The following is a 23,395-nucleotide window of genomic DNA, read 5'->3' on the forward strand; positions in this document are numbered from 1 at the left end:
ACTGTCTGTGCCCGGTCGGGGGGGCCTGGAGGAGAGAGCGCGTGTCTGTGAGCATGCCGGCCGACGTGCACAGCTACTGCAGACTACATGCAGCTCCAATACAGAGGCCACAGCATCGCTGATTTACACTGGCAGTGCGGGTTGGCAGCTGAGGACTGCCCGGACGGCCTGTTTGCCTGGTGTGTGGTGGGTCAGAGTCGGCAGACCTCCCTATGCTCCTGGCTGCCTGAGGCCCCGCGGCAGAGTGGGCGTTGCACATGTGGACCCCGCTGTTGGGGTGAAGAGGTTTGACGTGAGGTTCGACATGGGCTGCATTGGAACGGACAACAGATGCACGGGGCCCACGGCAGGCCAGCCCCTGACATGTTGCAATATGTCCACACCTGACTCAACGCGCAGACAGACCAAACTACTGACAATGAGCAGTGCATCAGCTTGCTGGAAGATAACGGCCGACAATGTGCAACGGCTTCTCTGCTTGATCGCTGGCAGAGTGGAGCCCGGGGATGCACTCTTACTTTGACACAGAGTAGGCATTAGACCAGGTCCAATGGGACTTTGTTTCGGATGCTAGACAAATACGGTCCCCCGCTCCTGTTTATAAGGCAGATCAAATTATTATACATCAACTCAATGGCCTCGGTGGTCGCGAACTGAGTCACCTCAGCTCCCTTCTCCTTGCACACAGGCACACGTCAGGGTTGCCCTCTGTCCCCCCCCCTTCTTTATGCCCTCACCATAAAGTACCTGGCGACTAAGCTACAAAGGGACCTGTGATGGTAGGGGCTGTTGAGGAGTCCAAAAGAACATTGGGTATCCTTATACGCAATTACCTCCTTCTTTACGTTAGTAACTGCACGTCCTTGTTACCCCGGCTACAACAGTTGCTACAGGAATTTGGTCCCATGGCGGGTTACAAAATGTATTGGGCAAAATCAAAGAGCCTCCACATGAGAACTGACATTCCCTGGGATCCTGGGGGAATGGCCCCCTTTAAGCTCCAGCTGTACAACATTAAATATCTTGAGGTGAATATCGGCGCTTCCCTGAGCAAGACGCTGGCACTATATCCTTGTACCACAAAAAGGTTTTAGTTGCAATCGAGAAATCATTTAAATTCACCTTTGTAAAGGTTTTAAGGTAAGTAACATGGTTTCTCTCAAATACAGCATTCAAAATTGATATAGATTGTAGGGTTTGAATTTTCTCGTTTAGTTTAAGTATTGTAACTCCCATGTGCCTATAACTTGTTCTTATTATTCAGAGACTTTCGGTAACCCGCTTTCCTTTACTTGCGACCACTCCATTACAAAGTATTCATGCGGCTTCATGAATTAACACGTTTTTAGTGTTCATTGATTCGTAAGGATTATATGCGGAGACCTTTGACGATGTGCTTCATCCACGCGACCGCTCCGTAACAAGTATCCTTACGCGCAACATGAAACACTTGCATACCGGGTTTCTGTCTGTTGCTTTGATTCTGGTAGCGCAGATCTTCTGGCCTTCTCACCTTCGCTTTAGGGCGCCACCTCCTGCCCCTCAGCCACTCCTGGGGTCATCTTCTGACCCCTGGAGAACAAGCACCTTGAATAGTCGACAAAGGGGCAGCCTTCCTGCACAGCTTGCCTTCCACACTTCTGCCAGTTCTACAGAGCCCCTGCTTGCGGGCCGCTCTTCCATGAACCATAAGTGGGTCGCTCACGAACAGCACCTCACTGTACAGCTTGGCCTCTCTGCTGCTGCAAAATCACCACTACTGCGCTGAGTTAGGGGCTTTTTATACACCTGCAGCACTATAATGGGTTGCAGGTGTGAGTTCAGAATTACCCCTGCCTGACCATCATTAAAGGGACATGGCTGTCCTCTACTGCTCTCAGCAGGGGCCTCTTCGTCCCAGTACCTAAGTGGTGAAAGCAACTAGTCTTCACTGCTCTGTTGCTTCTTCCTCATCTCAGTACTTTTTTTAGTGGTCATATGTGAGTAATTTAGGGGAGGTGTTTTGTCGTGCCCCAGAAAGACGGGAGATGGGTTGATTTGGTCTTTATTATAAAAAGGGGGATACTGTGTCTCTCCCAATGGCATCCCACTCCTAGTCCCGGCAGACCCTATACCCAAGTGATCCTCCCTCGCCCACCACCAAGGTAGGGATCCAAGAGCCATGGCTTTTCCCTAGCCACCTACGCTGAGGATCCATGGGGTACAGGAGTAAGAACGCCCTCAGATTTCTCACAAACCCATGTTCCCCTTTCCTAGTCCCCAACAGAACTCCCCCCCCCCAATCCCCCACCTTTTGCATGGCTTATGGGAAAACACAGCATTACCCCTTGCAGTCCATATTTTCCCAAATTTGTGCGGGCTTCCCCCGGGATCTGTAGATCTGTTCCTCTAGTGGCATATAATTGTCCATATCCAGTACCCAGCGGGACGATTTGGGAGCGTCTCATGCCCCCACTATCGGAGTGTTTTGCCACAAACTGTTTTTCGTAACAGGAAAGCTAGACCTCCCCCCATTCCCAGCAAAAGCAGTTTGGGGTCAGCCAATATTAGGTGAGAAACAATCAGAGACTCTTTGCTGTACACCAACCCAGAAGCGTTGAATTTTATGACATCCCCCAGATTGCATGGTAGAATGTTGCAACCCTGTGTGGCATTGCAAGCAGTGGGGGTCTGTTGCACGCCCCCTTCTGAAAAGTAGTTCCCTGGTGTAATATATTGCAAATAGGATTTTTTTGTTTAGCGGGCAGAGATGGCTATTTCTCTTGGGGCCACTAAGGCCTTCTGCCTCGTGTGTGTACGTGTGTGTGTACGTGTGTGTACACACACAAATAGTGCTGGAGAGAGGGCAGCTCGGGCTCCATCATGCAAAGGGTCTAGACCGTTTGCCATTGACCCAGACCCTCAACTCGGGATCTCCGTACAGTAGTTGAACCCACTGTAAATATTGCAGCCCGAATCCCATCTTTCCCTTTACCGCCCAGACAAATTCTGAGTACACTGTCGAAAGCCATGGCCAGAGGACCTGGTATGACCCCAGCCCCCCACCACCCTATACAGCGCCACCTGGAGCCTCTGGATGTTCATATGAGTCACTCTATGAAGCAGGAACCCATTTTGATCCGGATGGATCAGTGATGACCAACATTGATGCTAGCTGGGGCGGTGCCAGCAATTTAAAGTGAAGACATATGCATCTTCGGCACCAGGAAGAGCAGCGAGGGAAGCTGGCATCCGTCCTGCAGGGCTCGGAAGTAGAAGCTAAAAAGAACCACATGAGCCGGAGAAAACCCGACTTGCTGCTGAAGCAAGAATAATACAACGCTGGTGTGGCCTCTTCGAGCTGGACCATGCAGAGACCGCTGCAGTAACGGTCCCGTGGCGCTACATAGATCGAAGAGGAGGAAAGAAGGAAGACTAGTTGAACGCGTGCCGAACTGACAGCGACCTGAGACCCCGGGAAGAACCAGTAGCGCTCCCCAGCTAAGATGCAGGTAACGGGAGTTGTGGGAACGCGAGGTGGGGTCCAGGGAGCCCAGAGTATTCCATGGGAGTGTGCTCCCTCATCACAGTGAAAAATGCAACACATGTGAAAGATGCCATGTAACTGTCAGAGAGTAATCTCCCCAATAGCCAAAATGTAAAAAGTCCTGACAAAATGTCAACAATAACAAGAATTGATAGTCTTAACTCTGTTGTTCACAAGTCCTTGGGAGGAAGTAAAGAAGACTTTTAAAGACTGGTATAAAGGACCATCAAGGAACAGTCTTCAAAACGTTTCCAGATAGACCAGAAGAAGATAGTACTTCTCCTGGTCTTATTTGGTAAATGAGACCCTGTTGCAAGAGACTGCTGTTAAGTCAGCTAAAGTCTGGCTCATTTTCACCAGGAGAAGGGAGTCATTCTCATGGTGACTTGAACAAGAAGCTTATTGAATCCCTTTTGGTTTATTTCTTAGTGGTATGGATAGAGTAGTTGGTTTGGGCAGAGGACGGTATTTTGGGTTTTGACTTGCATTCTAACGACCACCCGAGATATTCTGTTTTGAGGTAAGGAAATTCCTCTTGAAATAGGGAGGGGCAGGTTCTTTGCTTTATTTGAATAAAAGTCTGTAGCCAACCTTATCCTCCTTACTCCATCCCGCCACAGATGGTTCCAAAAGTACTTGATTTGTTTGATGATTTGTCTACTGAAATGGGCCTGGAAATCCAAGTAGATGAAACAAAATGTGTGATTTGTCACTCACAAAAAGAATATCTACTGTGCGAAAAGTAATGCAAATAGATATAGTTGAATAATTTGAATATTTGGTGGTGCACCAAGGGCTCTTGGTCAGCACAGTTGGACAAATGTACTCTAAAACTCGCTAGACAAGGTGGTGATCCTAGAACCTTTTCCTTACTATTTAGAGGGAAGGCAATAGCCACTAACTTGGGGATATATCGGGCTGAAGTGTTTGCATCTGCCACTTATGGAGCAGAACTGTGTGAAACTGCAACGGTTGAGGCTCTGGTTAGAGCTGAGAATGTAATATTAGAATCATCAGTCACTCTTCTTTGCAATACCGCCAATAAGCCATTGGGCTTGAAGGGTATTACTGTACAAAAATGAAACCATTGTCATATTGGTTATGTATTTTAAAAAGTCTGACCTTATTACTATGTCACAGGGCCTCGGAAGGTTGTATTCCTTATATTGGATTGAACAATCTGCTCTGGCTCAAATATGTTAGACAAATAACTAAGAATTTGAAATTGGAGGGAGGTGGGGGAACTGTTGTTCAACAGGGTCAAGGTGCCGCTACTTTCATAGGAGCTACTTATAAGCAACTATGAGTGGTCAGTTTTTTGCACATTCAAAGCTAATAGTTTGGTTTACTAACTTCAGAGAAACTGTATTCTGGTTTTGGAACCGTGCGTAGATGTGAGGATGCCTTTCTATAACCTGTTGCTTTTTCAAAATTTCACGTAGTCGCTTTACCACTAGACTTGTCTTATGGCAAAGCGGTCTCGTGAGGATAACTTGTGTTTTTGTATCAACATTTCAAAATATCTCCACCACTATTCTGCCCTGCCTCAAGTACACTAGGAAAAGTTATTTCCTTTATTTAGAAACTTTAGCATACAAAAGGCCTGCAATGCAATAAAGTTCTGTTTAGTAACAATTTTTTAAATTTTTTTGGAGTACCTGAATTTATAGGGAAATCTTGGAGACATATCACCAAACATGTAACCGCTAGCATCACTCAATGAATAAGAGTTGAATATTTGTAACCTTTGTATTTTTTATATTCTTAACAAGGCTTTTAATCTTGAAATTATTTAACGTATCATGTGTTTTATTTTAAGTAGTTATTCATTGTGTTGTATGTGTTCCTTTTGGATTTCTACTGTATCGCACATTTAAAATAGCATGTATACTTTTGATATGATTTGTTTTGTCGTTGGAACCTTTTTGACATGTAATCCTTTTTATGGGTTACTCCAAAATAAAACCTTTGCTACTGAACCTTTGTGTGGCCTTTGGGAACAGAGATTAAACCCTGGTGTGCAGCATGGGGGTGGAGTTAATAGTGACCAGTTAATGATCCCACGTGGGCTGATTGTAAGGTGAAGACCCTTGTGAGTGCCTTGAGGGGTGGAGCATTGTGAGGTCCACGATTGGGGAGTGCGAGGGGGTGAGAAGGAACATTGGTTGCTGCCTGTTTATGGGCAGAGTAGGTCTGGTAGATAACTTCACATGCATACATTATTAGTTGTGTAGGTTGAGAGCCTGTATGTGGGGAATTTTAATATATGAATGGATCATTAGTCTTTTAACTTTTATTTTGCAGAATTTTGATGCGGAGATATGTGCCGTCGTATCGAATAGTGTCTGGGAAGCTCGAGAGAAGCAACAGCTCCTGCAGATGGCAATTGTGGAACACTTATACCAGCAAGGCCTACTGAGTGTGGCAGAGGAGTTGTGCCAGGTACTGTATCAACCAAGACTGCAAAACATGGTAGATGAGCTGTGCTAGGTAATGCAGTTTCTTGCTGAGCACATCACAGGACCTATGGCGATAGCATGGCAGTCAATGCAGACTGAGCCCGGTAGAGGAAGTGCGCTGAAAAATACTGCAGCCAGAGCTTGCCTAGCATAGCAAGGGAGCTATGATAAGTTAAGTAGCTGCCAGTGCCAGCTGAAGGTGGAAAAGCTTTGGCTGGTAATTGTGCAACCATTGCTAGCTGTGTTTGACAGAGCAGCTCCTGTTCTCGGGATGTGTTGATCACACCAGAGACAATGCTAGGATGCTTCTGGGAACTTGCTGTGTGAACTTATGGTAGCTGCAGCAATGGAGAGGGAGGGTTTATTAATGTTGAAACTGCTGACTGGAACAAGGGTTTCTTAAGGCTTTTTAAAAATCTGTTATGTTTTTGATAGCAGTTTGATGAGGTAGAGAGTTTTACAGAAGGTTTCTCGGAGTTGGGAAGCATCGGCCACCAAATCTGTGTTTGTTACATATGTGTTACGAGTTAATTTACTTGTCTCACAGCGCAACTAGGAGTGCAATGTTTTCAGAAGGAGCTGAACGTGGATCAGAGAATTTCATTTGAAGAGGCCGAAGACTGTTGAAAGTTTTAACGCTTCAGTTTAGTGACTACTGCTGTGTTTGATATACAATAATGCCAGTGCTCAGAGACTATGGCTGTTCTGGGTGTAGATATTTGGTAGTGGGTTTTTCCCCCCCTCTGATGTGGCCGTTGGGCTGTTTTGCAACCAAATCAATGTGTTTCTATGGATAAAATTGACACAACGGATTTGACTCTAGCTGGATTAGGCCAGAAGATCCAGGTGGAAAAGTATACCCAGCACTCTGCCATTATGGATATTGAGGATCTGTTTTTGATTTATACTTAGAAATCATTGCTTTTCTTCAAGTGACACTAGATGGGGGTGCGGCAAGCTGAGTGGAATTGGCAAAGTGTTGGCCGTCTGGTGGATTAGAGAGGTTGTATCAGAAGTTACCTTTTCTTTTCTTCTTAGGAATCTGCCCTCAGTGTGGACTTGGGCTTCAAGCAGCCATTTCTGGAGCTAAACCGGATCTTGGAGGCTCTGCAACAGCATGACCTGCGCCCTGCTCTAGAGTAAGACTACTAACCTGTGACCATCTGTCTTGGTCAGATTGTATTTAACCACCTCCTACCTGCACTGTCCTATTCTTGTAAAAGAAAGCCCCTGTAAGGCTTAAAAGTAGCACTTCTTCAATGTCAACACTTCTAGGCAATTCTTGCAAAGTTTGCATTGCTAAATTAGGGTTGTTCCTGCCCTTCCTCTCCAAAAACTGAGCATTTACCATGGTTGTGTTTGAAGGATTTTGAGGCATATAGAAAACTCTCTGTGGTGGGAAATAGTATTGTAGTGGGTGTTTGTGTGCTACGGCAGATTTTCATTTTTAGGGGTTCTACTGTTCCATTTTATGGGACCCCCAAATATGAGCTTTTTCCACTTGGTTTTCTTAGGATCTCTGACCTCATTTTGTGGTCAAGGGCTTCTAATGAAGCCCCCCTGCCACTGCTCTCCTTGGAGGCTTGGGCCTCCCTCTGGAACAGCCTCCCTGCCTCTCTGAGGGGAACCATCTTCAGTTCCAGATGCACCTCAAGACCTTCCTCTTTGCTTCTGGCTTCACTCTTCCTCTCCCCTGCTGATCTGTCTGCTTCGGTACTGGGCACCTGGCTAACCTCTGATCTCGGGCCCAGATCCCTGCCCACCCAGCTGCATACCTGCACTACCTCTGGCAATCCTTGCACTTGCGCCTGTATCTGCAACCCTACATTCCCCTTCCTGCCCTTATTAGGGTATCAGGTAATAATATCGCCACATATATGGTCGCCGTAAATAATATTGGTGGGGAAATGTTGTGGTGATATTATTTGGGTGACCGTATATATGGCGACAGGGGCCAAAAAAAAAAAATCAAAATAATTGGGGGTTGCGGGGGGTCTCCCCCGCATGTTCCATGCAATAATGTCGCCACAAAAAACGACCATTTTTCGGCGATATTTTTGTGGCAACATTATTACATGGAACCTTCTTAGACACCCGTTGTAGGCTCCTTTTTCTTGCACTTACCACCTGCTGGCCATACTACCTGTTTGATCTCGTGTTCAGCATTTTCCATTCCTCCCCTTCCCCTTGCACTCTCCCCCTCCCCTGCACCTGCGCGTTTCCAATGTCACTGTGCCTAATAAGAACGTTGTTTTGTCCTCCCCTGTTCCCCTCCCTTTCCTCAATGTGCTCTGAAACACTTGTTCATGGGCGCGATATAAATAAAAGATCATATCATTATGTGGTCCTATGGTAACCTATATGGCCCCAAGGACTGGGGTGCCTTTTAAAGCACCACATTAGAGAGGAGGCTGACAGCAGCTGTAATTTAGTTTTGACTTGCACTGGGACTGCCTGTTTTACTGCATTAGCAGGCCACTTTTACTTTTTCAGAGCCATTGCAGTACTAATGTACTAAGTCCTGCTGTCAGCCATTTTGATTTTGGGCCATTCCTTTGGTTGGGTAATCCAAGATTCAGGCCTAAATGGCTGTTGTGCAAACATAGGCTCATTCTGAGTCCAGCCCTGCACCCAACAAACAAATAGACATTGTGGTTTGGACTTGGTCCCCAGTCTTAGGCAGGCAAATACAGTGTATGGGTGGACCTGAGTGTTGGCGGTTTTTGGCAACAGCCTGTTTAGCTGGCTGCCCTTTTATATGATTGTTGGGCTGGCTTGGGCCATCCCACAATTAAATATCTAGGGGAGGCTCGGATCATTTATCATTTATGCTGACATTTTAGAAGGTTCACTTGGCTGCTGCAGGAGAGAAGTTCCACCTTGAAGCAGTGTCGCTGCAATTTTAGGACCAAGTTCAGTCGTATTGTCTGGGCCCTGTTTCTTTACATGTAGCTCTGGTATTCATTTGTTGGCTGTTGGCCATCTTTCCTGGGCAGTCCTCACTAGTTTGGCTGATTGTCCCGTGCTGGGATAATTTCTGGACTGTTTTACTGCCATATGCCTAAAACCTTCCTACACATATAGGTAGGGCGCTGCTGTCATCCAGTAGAGTGGTGGAACACCACTTCCTTGCCTCTACTGTTAGCCTGAGCTGTCCAGCCCCCCCCCCCACTGTTGTTTCCTTTGTGGAACCATTTTCTGCAGGTTGGCTGCTACTCTTTGCCAAACTAGCTGACCAGATCCGCTTGGTAGGGATCTTGGTCTTCATGGGGTCTTTCTCACTGTTTTCACTCTTGGCAGATGGGTCAATATCTGGGATTCAAGACCTGTAACTGAACAGGAAACAGAAGGCTCTTACTCACCGGGTTGCATGGCCATTCCTGAGCCATGTTTGCTAAAACTGCCACTGTGAGTGCTTTCCTCTGGGCAGGCTGGTTATTCTTGAAACCTACCCTCAAAGGGGGTGGGGGGGTATGTACGCATTGTTTCAATGAAGTAAATTACTACATGGTAATTTACTTAGTGGAAATTACATCAACAGTTTACTTCGAAATGTATTTTTATATGGGTTAAGAGGTAAAGGGGATGGACAGGGGTTTGGGGTAAGGTTTATAGTGAAGGGGGATTTGGGGGAGTGGGCACCATCCCCTTAAAAAAAAAAAAGAAATTTCAAAGTAAACTGTTGATGTAATTTCCACGAAGTAAATTACCACAAATTAATTTATTTTGTTGAAATTACATGGAACTCTCAGGGGGTCTCCGTGGTCATGGGTTTCTGCCGGTCTTCTTTTACTGTGGTTTGCCATAGAGGTACATGGCAGCAATCCTGTGTTGATTCCTTTCTTACTGGGTCTTCTGGGTCTTGAACCTGGGAGTGGAACTCTTCATGAGTCTCCCATGGCATGCTATGGGGTAGATTGCCACCTTCTCCGTTCCTGCGGGTTAGAACTCTTGTCTCCCAACTGTGTCCCATTATATCTTATGGGGAGCTCTTACTGCCTTGGAAAACTCCACCTAAATGTTTTAAGGCTACTTACCTAAACATTGCCATTTTTCTTGGGTCCTGTGAGGAACCTGAGGGCTTCCTCGCATTTACTCCCCTTGGATCCTCTTCTCGGGTGGCCAGGGAAAGGCCATCACTCTCGGATCCCGACCCTAGGGGTGGAGATGCGAGGAAGGATCAGCTGGGTGGAGGTTCCATGGTGTGTGTGGGGGGGGATGTCTTTGTGTGAGACATGGTATCCCCCGTTCCCTTGTCAGATGATGAAGAGGTGACTAAGAGTTGTATACACTCCCATTCTTTCACACCACTCTGGTAGTCAGACGAGGAAGAGGATTGCAGAGAAATACCATTGCAAGAGTCAGGCATGTCGAGCAAATAGAATTGATTCTGCAGGCAATTGAAACCAAGAACTTGCACCTGCGACCAGTTAACAGGTCCCAGGTGCATAAAAGGAGGGACTTGTAGCACGCAAGGGAGAAGGAAAGAAACCTGGCTGGAGGACAGGACGTGGCTGACAGTGGAGCAGGCTGGAGAGGAGCCAGCGGGAAGGAGGCCAGGCACTGCAGAGGAGGGAAAGTGGCGCTGGGGCCTGAACGGGCCGTGAGAAAGTTGAGATACCTGCAGAGGTGTGGGACAGGGAAGGCTCCCAAGCATTACAGGCCACCAGTATCGTCTGCAAGGGAAGAGTGGAGCTACCTACAACAAGCAGTGAAGTGCTGCTAGCTGGACTCCCGAAAAGTATACAGAGAGCGAAAGGAAGCCAGAATGAAGAGAGAAGACGCCTGGAGGAGCAGCCGCATACCGGTGAGTTGAATAAAGGGGAACACTCATACCGGGACACTCCTGGGGCTGCAAACGGGCATACGTTGATGACGAACCAAGTGAAACCTGTGACAATTTGTTGTGGAACCCAGATTGAGGGGTTATGAATGCTGAACAAGCTGGAAGTTGTTCTTGATGCAGTGTGATATTGAATACTGAAATAGAAGCGTTAGGATGAATATGTGAACAAAGTGGAAAACAAGTAATGGGCATTTATGAACCATGTGAAAAGCAAGTGATGAGCACTTACGAATACTGTGAAAGTAAAGTGGTGAAAAGGGTGAACACCACAGAGTGAGTTGTGTGGAAAACATGTTGTGGCAAAGCCAAGATACTGCCAAGGTGAATCGGAAATGAATGTAAATTCATGACACAGGTACAGAGAGAGAATACTTGTGTTGGCAAGAGAACCCAAAGAATACAGAAGGATTAAAAGGTGCCACGGGTTATCGGTTGCGTGACCTGTAATGGGTGGACCGTGTGGTCCGACAACTACGCGTAGACCAATTGACCCATGCCTGGAAAGAGCCAAGGAAGATAAAGATAAGGAAACTATTTGATAATAGGATTGCTGAATGAATGAGAAAGAGAGCATTCTGTACAAACTATTGAAAAGCGTAAAGGATTAAGTTGAACTGGTACTTTTTTTGAAAGCCAAGACATTTTAACTTATTGTAGATTTGGAAGCTGGAAGAGCTGACCTCTTGGGGAAAGAAACCCTGAGACTTTTTGGAACTATTTTGCACATGGGGAAGAGGAAGCTGGAAAATAAGCGGGGAGCTGGAAGGAGCTCAGAACTTTATTAGGAACTCTATTTTCTTTTGTTGCTGACATCCCTACACATCGTTTATCTCTAGTTGTGAAGGCAAGTGTAGGTTTTGGACACAGACTTTTAAGTTGAACTTACTGACAGACTATCCTTAGTTTATTTAGGTGGGGAAATCTCACCTTAGCATAGGGAAAGTTAGGCCTTCCTCCATCCTGACATTTAAGAAAATAAATCATTTTATTAGAAAATTGAATCTCTTGCCTGTCTTACTTCATGATGCCTTCACAGTCCCCCTAGGGTCCCTGAAGTTTCCTATAAAGTACTGATTGTATCTGTATTTTTAAAGTCTGTGTATTATACTCCTGTTAATGAAAGTGCTCATGAGTTATATTGTGTAACTGCTAGTTATTACAGTATCTATGTTCTAGAAGTATAATAAGACCTTGTGGGTCTTCTGCTGTACGTCTGACCTAATCTGTCATGCCCTTAACAGCATGCCTAGGCAGTCCCGACACACACACAACGCAACACGGTACCTGTTCCCAGGGCCCCTCCCAGCAGCAACAATGTGACCCAGCAATTCCCTGCCACAGCCATCAGGTCGCAAGGAGAGCCCTGTGTCATCAGGCATGGCGGTTGTGGCCTCGGCGTTGGCGGTTGCCATGCTGTTCGAGGGGCGCCTGCTTCAGACTTCGGTCCGCCCTTCGTTCCAGGGACCCGCTCTCGTGATCCAATGTAGTCCCGCTCACGTGACCCAGTGAGGGCTTGCTCATGTGACCTACCAGGAAACACTTTGGCATAAAAGAACGCCGGCCGCTCCTAACAGCGCTTCTCAGCTGTTTTCTTCACCGGCGAGTGGCGTTTGGATTCCGTACCCACATACTACTGGTATTTTGGACTTTGCATCTTGTTTACTGGACCTGCTTTTTCTTGCCCCTTGGATTTGACGCAATTTCTACTTGTCTACCCGGTTTTCGACTGAACTTGGCTTGGACTCACGGATTGCTTTTGCTCACGTTTGGTGATGTTGTTTTGGACTATCATCTGGTTCCCTGTTCTTGGTGCCTTTTGTTCTGCCACGGCACTCTGTTCTGGACCCTGTCTACATCCTGATTGGGAATACGGTGACTAACATCAGAATCTTGCAGGAACTTGATTATCCAACCTCCCTGTCCACCCGCTGCTATCACCTTGCTGCTTCTGTTTTACCCCTTTTCCATTACTTGCAGCCCTGGGGAGGGAATCACAGGGATCATCCTCCACACCACAACAGCCCCAGGTAGTCTACTGGTAGGTGTCCCATTTCTGTGCCTTACTGTGGGGGTTTTTCTTGTATTGTCTACAATTGGGTTTCCTACTGCTTCCTTTGCAGCTGCCTGGGTACCAGTGTTCTGTTTCCGTCATCTGTGGCCTCAATAACTGGCCAGGGAGTGGGTTTAGTTCCTCCCTGACCGATGGTTGGGGACGGGGGTATACATAGTCTTTGCAGAGCTGTTTTCCTGACAAATCCTAACCTTCGGTGGCCCTCTGGGCTTGGCTGTTAGAGACCCTCTTTCACACTCTAGGCATTATCTGAATGTATGTTATGTTATCCAAACTTCTAGAGCTCCGCTTTCACCAACAAGGGCATCATGGTGCTAGCAACAGAGTGGGAGAAGAAAACTATGGAATCTTAAAACAAGAACTTCTTCAGAGAGCGACGAAATAAAAGGTGATTCTCAGTGACCGAAGAGAAAAGGAGTTATTAACTGCAGATACCACTACAGAGACAATAGAAGGCATGATCTCTCTCAAGATAGAAAGGGGGGATGGCATTCGATGGAGAGGCAGATTTAAAAAAAAAATTCTAGCCTTCAGAGGTATCAAAGCAAGTAAAAGAAGACCAAGAATGTGAGAAACTTGTAGGAGACGAAGAAAACACATCAGATGAAGACTATGAACCAGAGGCAGCAATTTTAACCGGATATCAGAAATCTTATTTTCTAGTTAGGGGACAGTAAGAAATAAGCCACTTCCGCTAGGCCTGTCTGCGAAGTCGCAGATTGGCCAGATGGGGAAAGAACCATGGCTCAGAGGGACGACTACGAGATTTAGAGGTTTTAAGAGGGGCTAATGAGTCGGCTGTAGGTATAAAGACATTTGATAAAGAGGACAAATCAGTAGTAGTGAGAAGTGCATGGTTCAATGACGGTGGTAGAGATGTCAGATGTCTCAATAGAGCGCCAGATACAAAAGGGGGAATGGGCCAGAGCAAATTGAACAAAAACTGAAGAATAAAATGAACGGTCCAAAGGACTCGGAAAGAAGGTGATCAAAACAGAAGAAGCAAAAATAAGGTCCAAGTATTACCACAGAGATGTGGGTTGATTAATCAACTTTAGGTATATCAAGATCGAATAAGGCAGAGATGAGCCAAGCAGCATGTAAATCAAAGGGATCATTAGGGTGTTAATAAAAAAATAAAATCACAAAGTACAATAAGGTCAGAGCAGTGCATTTTCTAATCCGAAATTGCCTCCAAAAAATCAATGACAAAAAACGTATCCGAATTGGGACGGGGGGGTGGCTGGACGATAATTTAATTTATTTTTTTTAATGGGGTGTTCCCCCCCCCCCCCTCCCTTATTTTACTAGACGAAATTAAATAAACCCTTTTTAATATTAAAAAAAATACATTCAAAACTTTTTTTTTTTCAACACTTTTGTTTCGGAAATTTTGTCATTCGAAACTATTGTTTTCGAAACTTTGACTGGACAGCTTTAAGCAGTGGATTTCGTCTCCGTACTATATGTTTTGATACCGCCATACCGGATAGCTTATACTGTATATTGAATCAGCTTATTGCCTATATTGTGTACTCAAGCGTATGTACTGCTAATACAGTGAATCTTATCTCTGCACTAGATGACACGCCCATGCAATGCTCTCATTATGCCCACTCCCGCTATGTATCTGCCAGTAAACAACCACGCCATGCTTCGTATACTCTGTACTATCCTTCTAATACTCTCTATTGCCAGGTCTGATACTAGGCAACAACTTAACCATGATCAGATGCAGCAACATTGGTGCCCTAACTTGAACGCTGCTATGGCCCTAAACCCGTGGATCAAAGCCACCCCCTTCCTACCTGCACTGAACACCTTCAGTCTGGAGACCACACTTAAACCGACTCTATTTCTACCTAACCTACGCCCAGTCACTTCCTGGAATATTAAAGGCACACCCGCTATTCCAACGACCACCGAAAACATACCTCACCTCACCACGGGTATACTCGCCACCTGCCTGAATTCCAAGGTTAGAAACACTAGACTTCGTTCCAGGATTCCTACACGCCATAGCCAGTCGGTCAAATATAACCAACAAACTCAAATAAACCCCCTAAGGGACACACAAACCTTAAATTAAATAGAAAAAAAGACCCAAAGTCAATCAGAAACTACCCACAGCCAACATCACCCCCCTCAGCAATAGGAAGCCACCTATCGAAGGAGCGCTAATAAACGCCAGGACCCTTGTTGCCCACACCACTGAGATTGCAGACATCATTCTGTCCAATAACCTTGATTTCCTCGCAGTCACAGAATCCTGGCTGCATGCTGCAGCAGGCCCATCATTAGCACTAGCTATCCCTTATAATTATTCTGTCCTCAGAGCTGACAGACCCAATGCCAGAGCAGGAGGCATCGCCATCTTCAGAAGCACGCTAGACATAATAGCTCCCCCAACTTCTTTCACATCTTGCAAGCTTCTATCAGTTAAATTCCAAACGTCGTTCAAAAGTACCATTACCATCCACCTAATATACAGGCCTCCTGGTCCCATACGATCCTTCGAGGAAGACGTCGTGACACACCTTGTTGACAACACCAAACCCATGTTGCAAAACTTAATCTTTGGCGACTTCAACCTTGGCTATAACGACCCTAATGATCTACCAGCCATAGCCTTAGCCAGTCTGAACATGGATTCACACAAAAAATCACTCAGCCTACCCACGAGAAAGGAAGGATACTCGATTGGGTAGCAGACCTAAATTGTAATATCAAAATTAATGAGACTCCCTCCCCCCCCCCCCCGCCCCCCCCTCCCCAATCTTTCTTGGACCGACATCTACCTTCTCTCCTTTGAGCTCAGCATTAATAACCTAGAGAAGAAAACTTGCCCGGTAGCACCACCGTGTCTCCCCAGAAACAAACATAACATTACTGCCGAGGCCATTCTACCTCTAGTAATCCCTGCACTAAAGGCATCACCCACTACGAATGACACCAACCTTCTAGTAAAGCAGCGAACCTAGCAAGTAGTACTGCTAAATACAAAAGCGAGATCATCCGTACTAAGAGGGAGACCTTCAATAACAGAATAAGCCAAGCAGGCTCCAGTACAAAAGAACTGTTCAACATACTGAGAGAGTTGGAAAATCCCAACCATACCTCGGACACTTGCCTAAAAGACAAACCTTGGTGTACCAGCATCCAAAATGCTCTCACCAACAAAATTGCCAGCCTTTAAACCAAAATAGCTGACAAACGGCATAAACTAACTTGTTCCTCCTCCAACTACACCGCCACCCACTACCTCTCCACTTCAACTCTTAGGCTTTAAATTTACTAACGTATCAGTTACAGAAGTACAACAAATTATTGCTTCCCTGAAACCCTCTAATTACCAGGGTGAAAGCTGTCCAGCACAGAGCATAAAAGATGCGGCCAGAGACTTGGCCCCCTTCATTACTAAATTAATAAACTCCTCTTTCTCTAGTAGTACTGTACCTAGCAACTTGAAGGAATCGTAGGTTCTCCCCTTACTCAAGAAACAAACGCTAGACCCTTCAATACCTACGAATTACAGACAGATTACCACAGTCCCCTTATTAAAAACCCTAGATAGGGTTGCATATTGTCATGATGCCTACCCCCGGGCATCAGGATCAAGCCCATCAGCTCCGGGAGCAGGCATCCAGATACTTATTAAAACCCCAACAGCCCTTGGGGGCTGTTTGGGTTCAGTCCTGGCGCCTTAGGCGCCAGGCTCATCATAGAAATCAGTCCTGGCGCCAGGCTCATAGACTTTACTTACCTGATGCAGACCATGCTGCTAGTGAGTCCAAGCCAACGTGAGGCCTGGATGGGACTATTTTATTACAGGGACTATTTTTTACTTGGGCTTGGTTCTAGGGAACTTCTTACCTGGGACTACTTTGGAGGCTATTTAAACCACACCCGAACAACAGTACACGCTTCGCGTTATTCTGCATCCAGCAGCGTAACGCTCACCATGCTTGCAGTCTGCATCCAGTCTTCTGCCACGCCCGCCTCAAATCTGGAGCTCCTAAAACAAAGAGGAAAGAAAAGGACAAGGTTAGAAAACTAACTATTTTCGAATTCCTCACCTGATTCCGGATCCATCTCGCCTCCGGACCTGGACAGAACATCATTTCTGTACGCGTCGCATCTCCAGCTGCAGTGCCGCGCCTTGCTCACCAGTCCTCGCAGCATCTTTCGATTCGGCGCTGCCTCCATCATTTCTTCGCGGAACTCCGGCACCTGGGTGACAAAAGAAAACAACAAGGTGAGCCGAGAAAGCCAACAAATATAACTCTATTCACCATAGACTTACCTGATTTACCACCGGAGGCATTATTCTATAACTCTCCACATCTTCATGTGCCGCACCTGCAAAGAGAGAGAAAACAACACGTTAAACACGTGCAACATTTACCGGACAGCATCGGGTAATAGACTCTTACCTGAGCGCCACCAGCTGCCACGAGAGCATCTTCTTATGATCTCAGCTGCAAGACAAGGAAGGAAGGGGGGACGAGTGAAACATCGGACATATTGAAATCTATGAACTTGATACTTACTGGACCTTGCAAGGAACCTCGGAGTCAATACTCTCCGGAACACTCCCCACCTTCAAACCAGTGAAGTAACTGGCATCAACGCACCCCTGCAATCCATGCAGGATGGAGAGCTCATCTTTCTAGAATATAAGGAGAATACTTCTACGGGTCAAGCAGACAAGATTAGGAGGGCCAGTCCAGTCAGTCATCTCTGCACTACGCATCACGTTGGTGGAGACCGCAGCTGTCCGGATCCGACCGACACCCCTGTGGGAGCCAGGTGAGCGTAACACATATTTGCAAATCCAAGACCACCTAGAGACTAACAAATTACTTGGAAGTCGACAATCTGGCTTCAGACCTCAACATGGGACGGAAACCGCCCTTGTTGACCTCAGAAGCCAGATTGACGAACTGAAAGATAAAGGAAACGTGGCCATCCTACTCCTCCTCGATCTGTTGGCGGAATTCGATCTAGTCCACCACAAGGTACTGTGTGATCACCTTGCCACGGCAGCTCATTTCTCAAGCACCGTTATCACCTGGATACAGTCTTCTCAATAACAGGACCATGCGGGTCTTCTCACTGTCGGCAGTGGCTGACCCCATACCCATCACTTGTGGCGTGCCCCAAGGCTCTTGTGTCTCGCCCACTTTGTATAATATTTGTACAAAGCCATTGTTTGATAAACTGGACCGTCTGGGTGTCACCTACACCAACTACGCAGATGATACCCAGCTACTCCTCCCCATGACAAGCATCTATGACACGGATGTATCACGGATAAATGAAATCTACACTATCATTCAGGCATTGATGGCCCTCCATGGTCTCTGCCTGAATGATGATAAAGCAGAAATCCAACTTAAATTAACTAAGCCCAAACTACACCAGTATCAACATAGATGGGAACAACATCCCCATCGCCAAAGATGTAAAAACGGTAGGTTTTTACCTCAACGTTACTTCCAACCTAACCAAACAAGTAAACATGACTACCTCAGTCATCCGACAGTTGCCTGATACTAGCCAGAGCACTTATACAGTCCAAACTGGACTACTGTAATGGTCTCTACCTAGGCGCCAACAAGACCATACTCGTCAAACCCCAGATTATGCAGAATAACGCACTCAGAGCGGCCCTAAACATACCAAGAAGAGAGCACATTTCAGCGACCAGAAAACTCTGCACATGGCTCTCCATACAAGAAAAGATCGAACTGAAAACCCTATGCCTCACCTATAAAGCACTGAACCACCTAGCCCCCCCGTATCTCACTGACCAATTCACACTAAGAACCTCCACTCAGATCACAAGATCCTCCAACACCTCCTGCCTATTAGTACCCAGATATAATCTAAAAAGAGTTGGCGGTTCCAGCTTCTCGGTCATGGCCTCCCACCTTTGGAACACACTCCCATCTGACATTAAATCCATCCCAGTATTTGCAAACTTCAAGAGTAGTGTCATCTCCTGGCTACTCACTAAGAATTAATCTGATCTTCACTCATGTATGCAACTTCTACTCTGCAAATGTATTATCCTTCAATGCGTGCACGGTACTACTACTCCATGTTTGACTGCTAACCTGCTTGTAATATGTGTTTTCTTTCACTGTAATCATCTTCTTATTCATGAGCGCCCAGATACCCCTGGGTCAGGTGCGCTATACAAGTGAAATAAATAAATAAACACATGTTCCAGCACCCAGAGGTGACATGATTTGAGGTCAGTATAGCCTTTATATAGTATCGCCTTTGCAATATTGAGGGAAAGGTTAGGGTTAGATCAGAACAGACTGATTAGGTTATAGGACTGATAGGTTATTTTCATGAATATTCCCTGTGGCCAGGCCGCGAATCCTCAGTAAAAGAAAGGTTTCACTTTGACTACAAACTGTATTTCTCCTCTAAACCAATCATTGCACTCTGGGTCATCCTGCCCCCAGCCAATGACTGCGCTCTCCCTAAACTCCTCCTCTGGCAGCCTTTTTCAGATTTTTACCGCATGTTCACAAGTGTTGGGAGTCCTCGAGTTTTGCTCTGTGAGCTATTCTACGGTTGTTTTGTTTTTGTTTCAGAAAAAAAGGCCTTTTTTATCAAAATGGAGCCTGTGTGCTCTTCTCTCCATCGACCAACAAGCAGGGATCCATTGTCGATGCATTTCAGCACCCCTCAAGGGCAACGATTGTTGAGTTTTCATCAAAGTTTCCAGAAGGCCATCGGGCCTGCTCCGCACCTCCGACCATGACGGATGAGAAGGAGGGAAGTTCTCTCTTCAAGCTCTGTGGAACATGTTTGTGGAGGACAAACACCTTCAATGCCTCTACTACGGGCCACAAAGAAGGGGATTTTGAGATCTACCTCAGGTTCTCCAAGAGAACGATGAAGGATCCTCACAGTAGACTGGCCGTGTGCCTAAGCGCCAAGGCCTCAGCCCCGTGCCCGCATCAGGGTCATGCCTCACCCAGGACTAGCCGGTCCTAGGAGCAGGCTTTTAAGTCCTTTGAGGGCGCTCCATCTGTGGGGCCTAAGACAAGGCCAAGCACCCACCGCAAGTCCATTTCTGTCGGGGGCGCTGAGCAAGCGGGTCCGGCGATGGGCAGGGCACCATCAACCTCACCATCTGCCCCCATCTCCAACCATCGATCAAGCTCCTCCTCAAAAAGGAAATCGACCAACCCGGCTAAGCTGCGGGAGAAGCCAGAGAAGCCTGAGAAGCCTGGGATGGAAGAAAAGGCGGCTGACCTGCCCAAGAAGGCTCAGGGAGCGCAGGAAAAATCATCATTGACGATTGAGATGGTGGGGGCCGCTCTCACGAAGGCCAAAGAGACTGACCATGTGAAGGTAGCCCTGACTGCGCCCACGGTGTCTCTACCCCCGAGGTGGGAGGCCTTGGCTGGGGCAGTGGCGAAGACGCCGGAAAAGAGGATGCCGCACTGCGGCCGGCTGTGACCCCTAGAGGTGCAAAGGGGGCGGAGGGGCGGTGATTAGGTCCCAGGCCAGCCACAGGCCGTACCCTGAGACATGGATGTTCCTTCCTTGGACGAGGAGGACCAGGAGTCTGTACTCACGATCACTGTCACCGATGGCGACAATGGGGCGGGGCCTAGTAGGCCTACCGTCCCGCCTCCGCCGAGAGATGCATTTCTGGATATCCTTTTGACCCTACACATGTTGGTGTCAGAAATCCATAAAGGGAAGCTGCAGATCAGGGCCCCTGTGGCCCCGGATCAGCCTTCTGCGAAAAAGAGGAAGCACCATCCAACACTGCCACATCAACCTCCATACCCGTGCCAGGTGCCCTCCCCCACCCCCAAGGGACCCAGACACAGGGACGGACACAGCGATGACTGACTATGACATAGTCACGGCGGACAGATCGCCGCAGCTGAGGGCATCCCAACCGGATGAGGTGGGATCGTTTCATGCCATGGTCGCCAGCGCTTCCGAGCTCTTCCAGCTGACGCCTGAGGAGGCCAAAAAGGAAGACTTCCTCTGGAGTTGCGCCTCTAGGTGGATGACATCAAAAACCGTGAGAAGCAAAAAATAACCTCAGGATTGTTGGACTGGTCGAGGCGGATGGGGAGACCCCTGAGGGTTTGGAGGGCATGGTGCAAGACATCTTCAGGTTGGCTCTTGGCACGGAGGATGGTGATAAACTTATGATAGACAGAGTCCACAGAGCTGGCGGAGGTGCAAGGGGTCCTCGGACAGTATTAGCCAGAATGCACCACTATTCCTTGACCTAGCGAAGAGGATTAGAGAAATACACTATGGAGACTCTTCAGTGTCAATCTTTCAGGACCTCTCTGCCTATACGCTACTGCGGCACAAGAAATGTGGGGCCCTCACCAAATGGTTGCAGGAAAAGGGTGTAAGGTACAGGTGGGGGGTACACATTCTCATTGTCGTTTGAGTGGGAAAGAGGAGAGGCATCACCTGGTAGCTGAGGAGGAGATCCAAAGAATTACAGAGGATCTGCTTGGAATTCGAGGAGGTCATCCATCGGAACCACGTGGGCAGGGGACGACCTCTGCTCGTGGCCCTAGAGGCCTTGAGGCTATGCAGGGGAAGCTCAGTGGGAAGAGAGGTTCTAAATTCCAGAAGCTGAACACCCTCCACCCACCTCTTCCCCCCCCCCCCGGGGGAGGAGGCAAGGTGTGACCTACGAGACCATCAGATGCTCACGCTACGGTGCCTTTGAAATTTAAAGGACCCTCCGGGCTCCGGTTCCGCAAGGGGAGATTTAATGTTTTACTGTTTCTTAGTGTCTCCTAGCTTTATTGGTGGAAGGGGAACTGACCACCCGAGTTGCGGTTGCGGTTTGTTTGGTTTATTCACATTCCTTTATGCAGCGAAATATGGGTGCGGCTCTGCAGGGGGGAAGGGGGGGTGACGACACATGGTCTGGACACGGACGGGTGACCATTGAAGTATGGAGGAGACGAGTAAAGCGTCTACCAAAAAGACTGAGTTTACTTTCCCTGTGGCCAACTGCTACCCTGGGGTTTTTAGGGAGAGAGAGTTCCTACACAGGGGAGTAGGGGAGGAGCCCCTGCTGGTTCGTCAATCATCCCCGGCAAGGTTGGGAATTGGGGGCGGACGCCTCAACTTTAAGGGGTGGGTGGATGGGGAGGTGGGGTTAGGTGGGGGGGGTTCTTTGGGTGGGGGGAGTAGGGGCAGTATATGCTATGCATTCCACATGTTAGAAAGCCCACGGGCCTAATTGGACAAGGTAGATATGAGGAGAGAAGAGTGAGGAAGGGCAATGGCGGAGGCATTGATTGGTACTCGGAATGTGAAGGGTCTCAACTCGCAGAATAAGAGGTCCCTCACGGCCAATATGTTCCGGAAATAGAAATTGATGGTACTCTTCCTACAGGAAACACATTACCGGAGGGGTGATGAATCACTGATCAAAGGAAGGGAGATTGCGGGTCATTTCTGGGCCTCTCATAAAGCCTCTAGGTAGGAAGGGGTGGGTATATTGCTGGGAACGTCTTTTGCTCTGGAGGGGGTGGAAATTAAGAGAGGTTTTGGAGGGTGGTTTTTAGCGATAAAGGGTACCCGGGAGGGCACGCGAGTCACGCTGGCCACCCTATACGCCCGTAATGTTGGACAGCTGAGGTTCCTACGACAGGTGTTCAAAGTAATGGACGAATTGGCAGACGGGGTGCTTATCCTGGGTGGTGGGGGGGGGGATTTTAACCTGATACTGAACCCCCAACTGGACTGGTGGTCGGCAAAGTGTCAGAAACCAAGAGACCCCACGAGAGAAAGTCTTGCATTCAGGGAAATCCTGCAAGACCACTTTTAGGTGGACGTATGGTACAGGGCTTGGCCGACATTGGGGGGTTATACCTTCTTCTCACCTCCCTTACCCCCCCACCATTCATACATGAGGATCAACCTTTTACTGGTCCCGAGGGAACAGGAGGATGAGGTGGGTGTCCAGAGGGTAGAAACTGTCACCTAGTCGGACCGCGAACTGGTGATTGTGGCATGGTGGCTACCGGTGGAGCTGCAATGATACATTGCTGAGAGACCTGGTGTTTCAAGAATTCATAGGTAAGGAGATCCAGGCATCTTTTGAGGTTAAGGACACGGGGGAAGACGACCCTGGCAATGGTGTGGGAGGCAGCCAAGGCCACGTTTCGGGGTTTACTTATAGCGGAGGAGTCCCACAAGCAACAGGAAAGGGCCCTGATTGAGTATAGGATCCGTGTGGAGCTGCAGACCATGCGCCTCCAGCTGACCCGAGGAGGTATTGACAGAGGGGCCTTACTCGGTGATATGAGGGCTAAAAGACAGGATTTGCATATGGTCCTACTTGGGGAGGTGGTCAAGAAGATGAGGTACACCCATCAGAGATATTACGAGATGGGGGACAAGGTGGGGGCCCTCCTGGCACGTAGGGTTAGAGGCTGTAGAGCGTACAGGAAGGTTGCTGTATTCGGGAT

At 47.6% G+C, this 23,395-nt stretch overlaps 1 protein-coding gene across 4 annotated transcripts in view; it reads left to right on the forward strand.

The window, feature by feature from the left end:
- The window catches only part of RMND5B (required for meiotic nuclear division 5 homolog B), a 363,293-nt gene that overhangs the window by 149,876 nt on the left and 190,022 nt on the right, over positions 1–23,395 (forward strand). For all 4 annotated transcript variants that reach the window (XM_069651549.1, XM_069651551.1, XM_069651552.1 and 1 more), the window contains exons 4-5: positions 5,831–5,968; positions 7,024–7,124. In XM_069651549.1, the coding sequence (XP_069507650.1) occupies positions 5,831–5,968; positions 7,024–7,124 (239 nt within the window). The remainder of the gene's footprint in view (positions 1–5,830; positions 5,969–7,023; positions 7,125–23,395) is intronic.

Source organism: Ambystoma mexicanum, chromosome 3p, assembly GCF_040938575.1.
Source record: "Ambystoma mexicanum isolate Mex_15411 chromosome 3p, UKY_AmexF1_1, whole genome shotgun sequence".
In the NCBI taxonomy this organism is placed as follows: Eukaryota; Metazoa; Chordata; class Amphibia; order Caudata; family Ambystomatidae; genus Ambystoma; species Ambystoma mexicanum.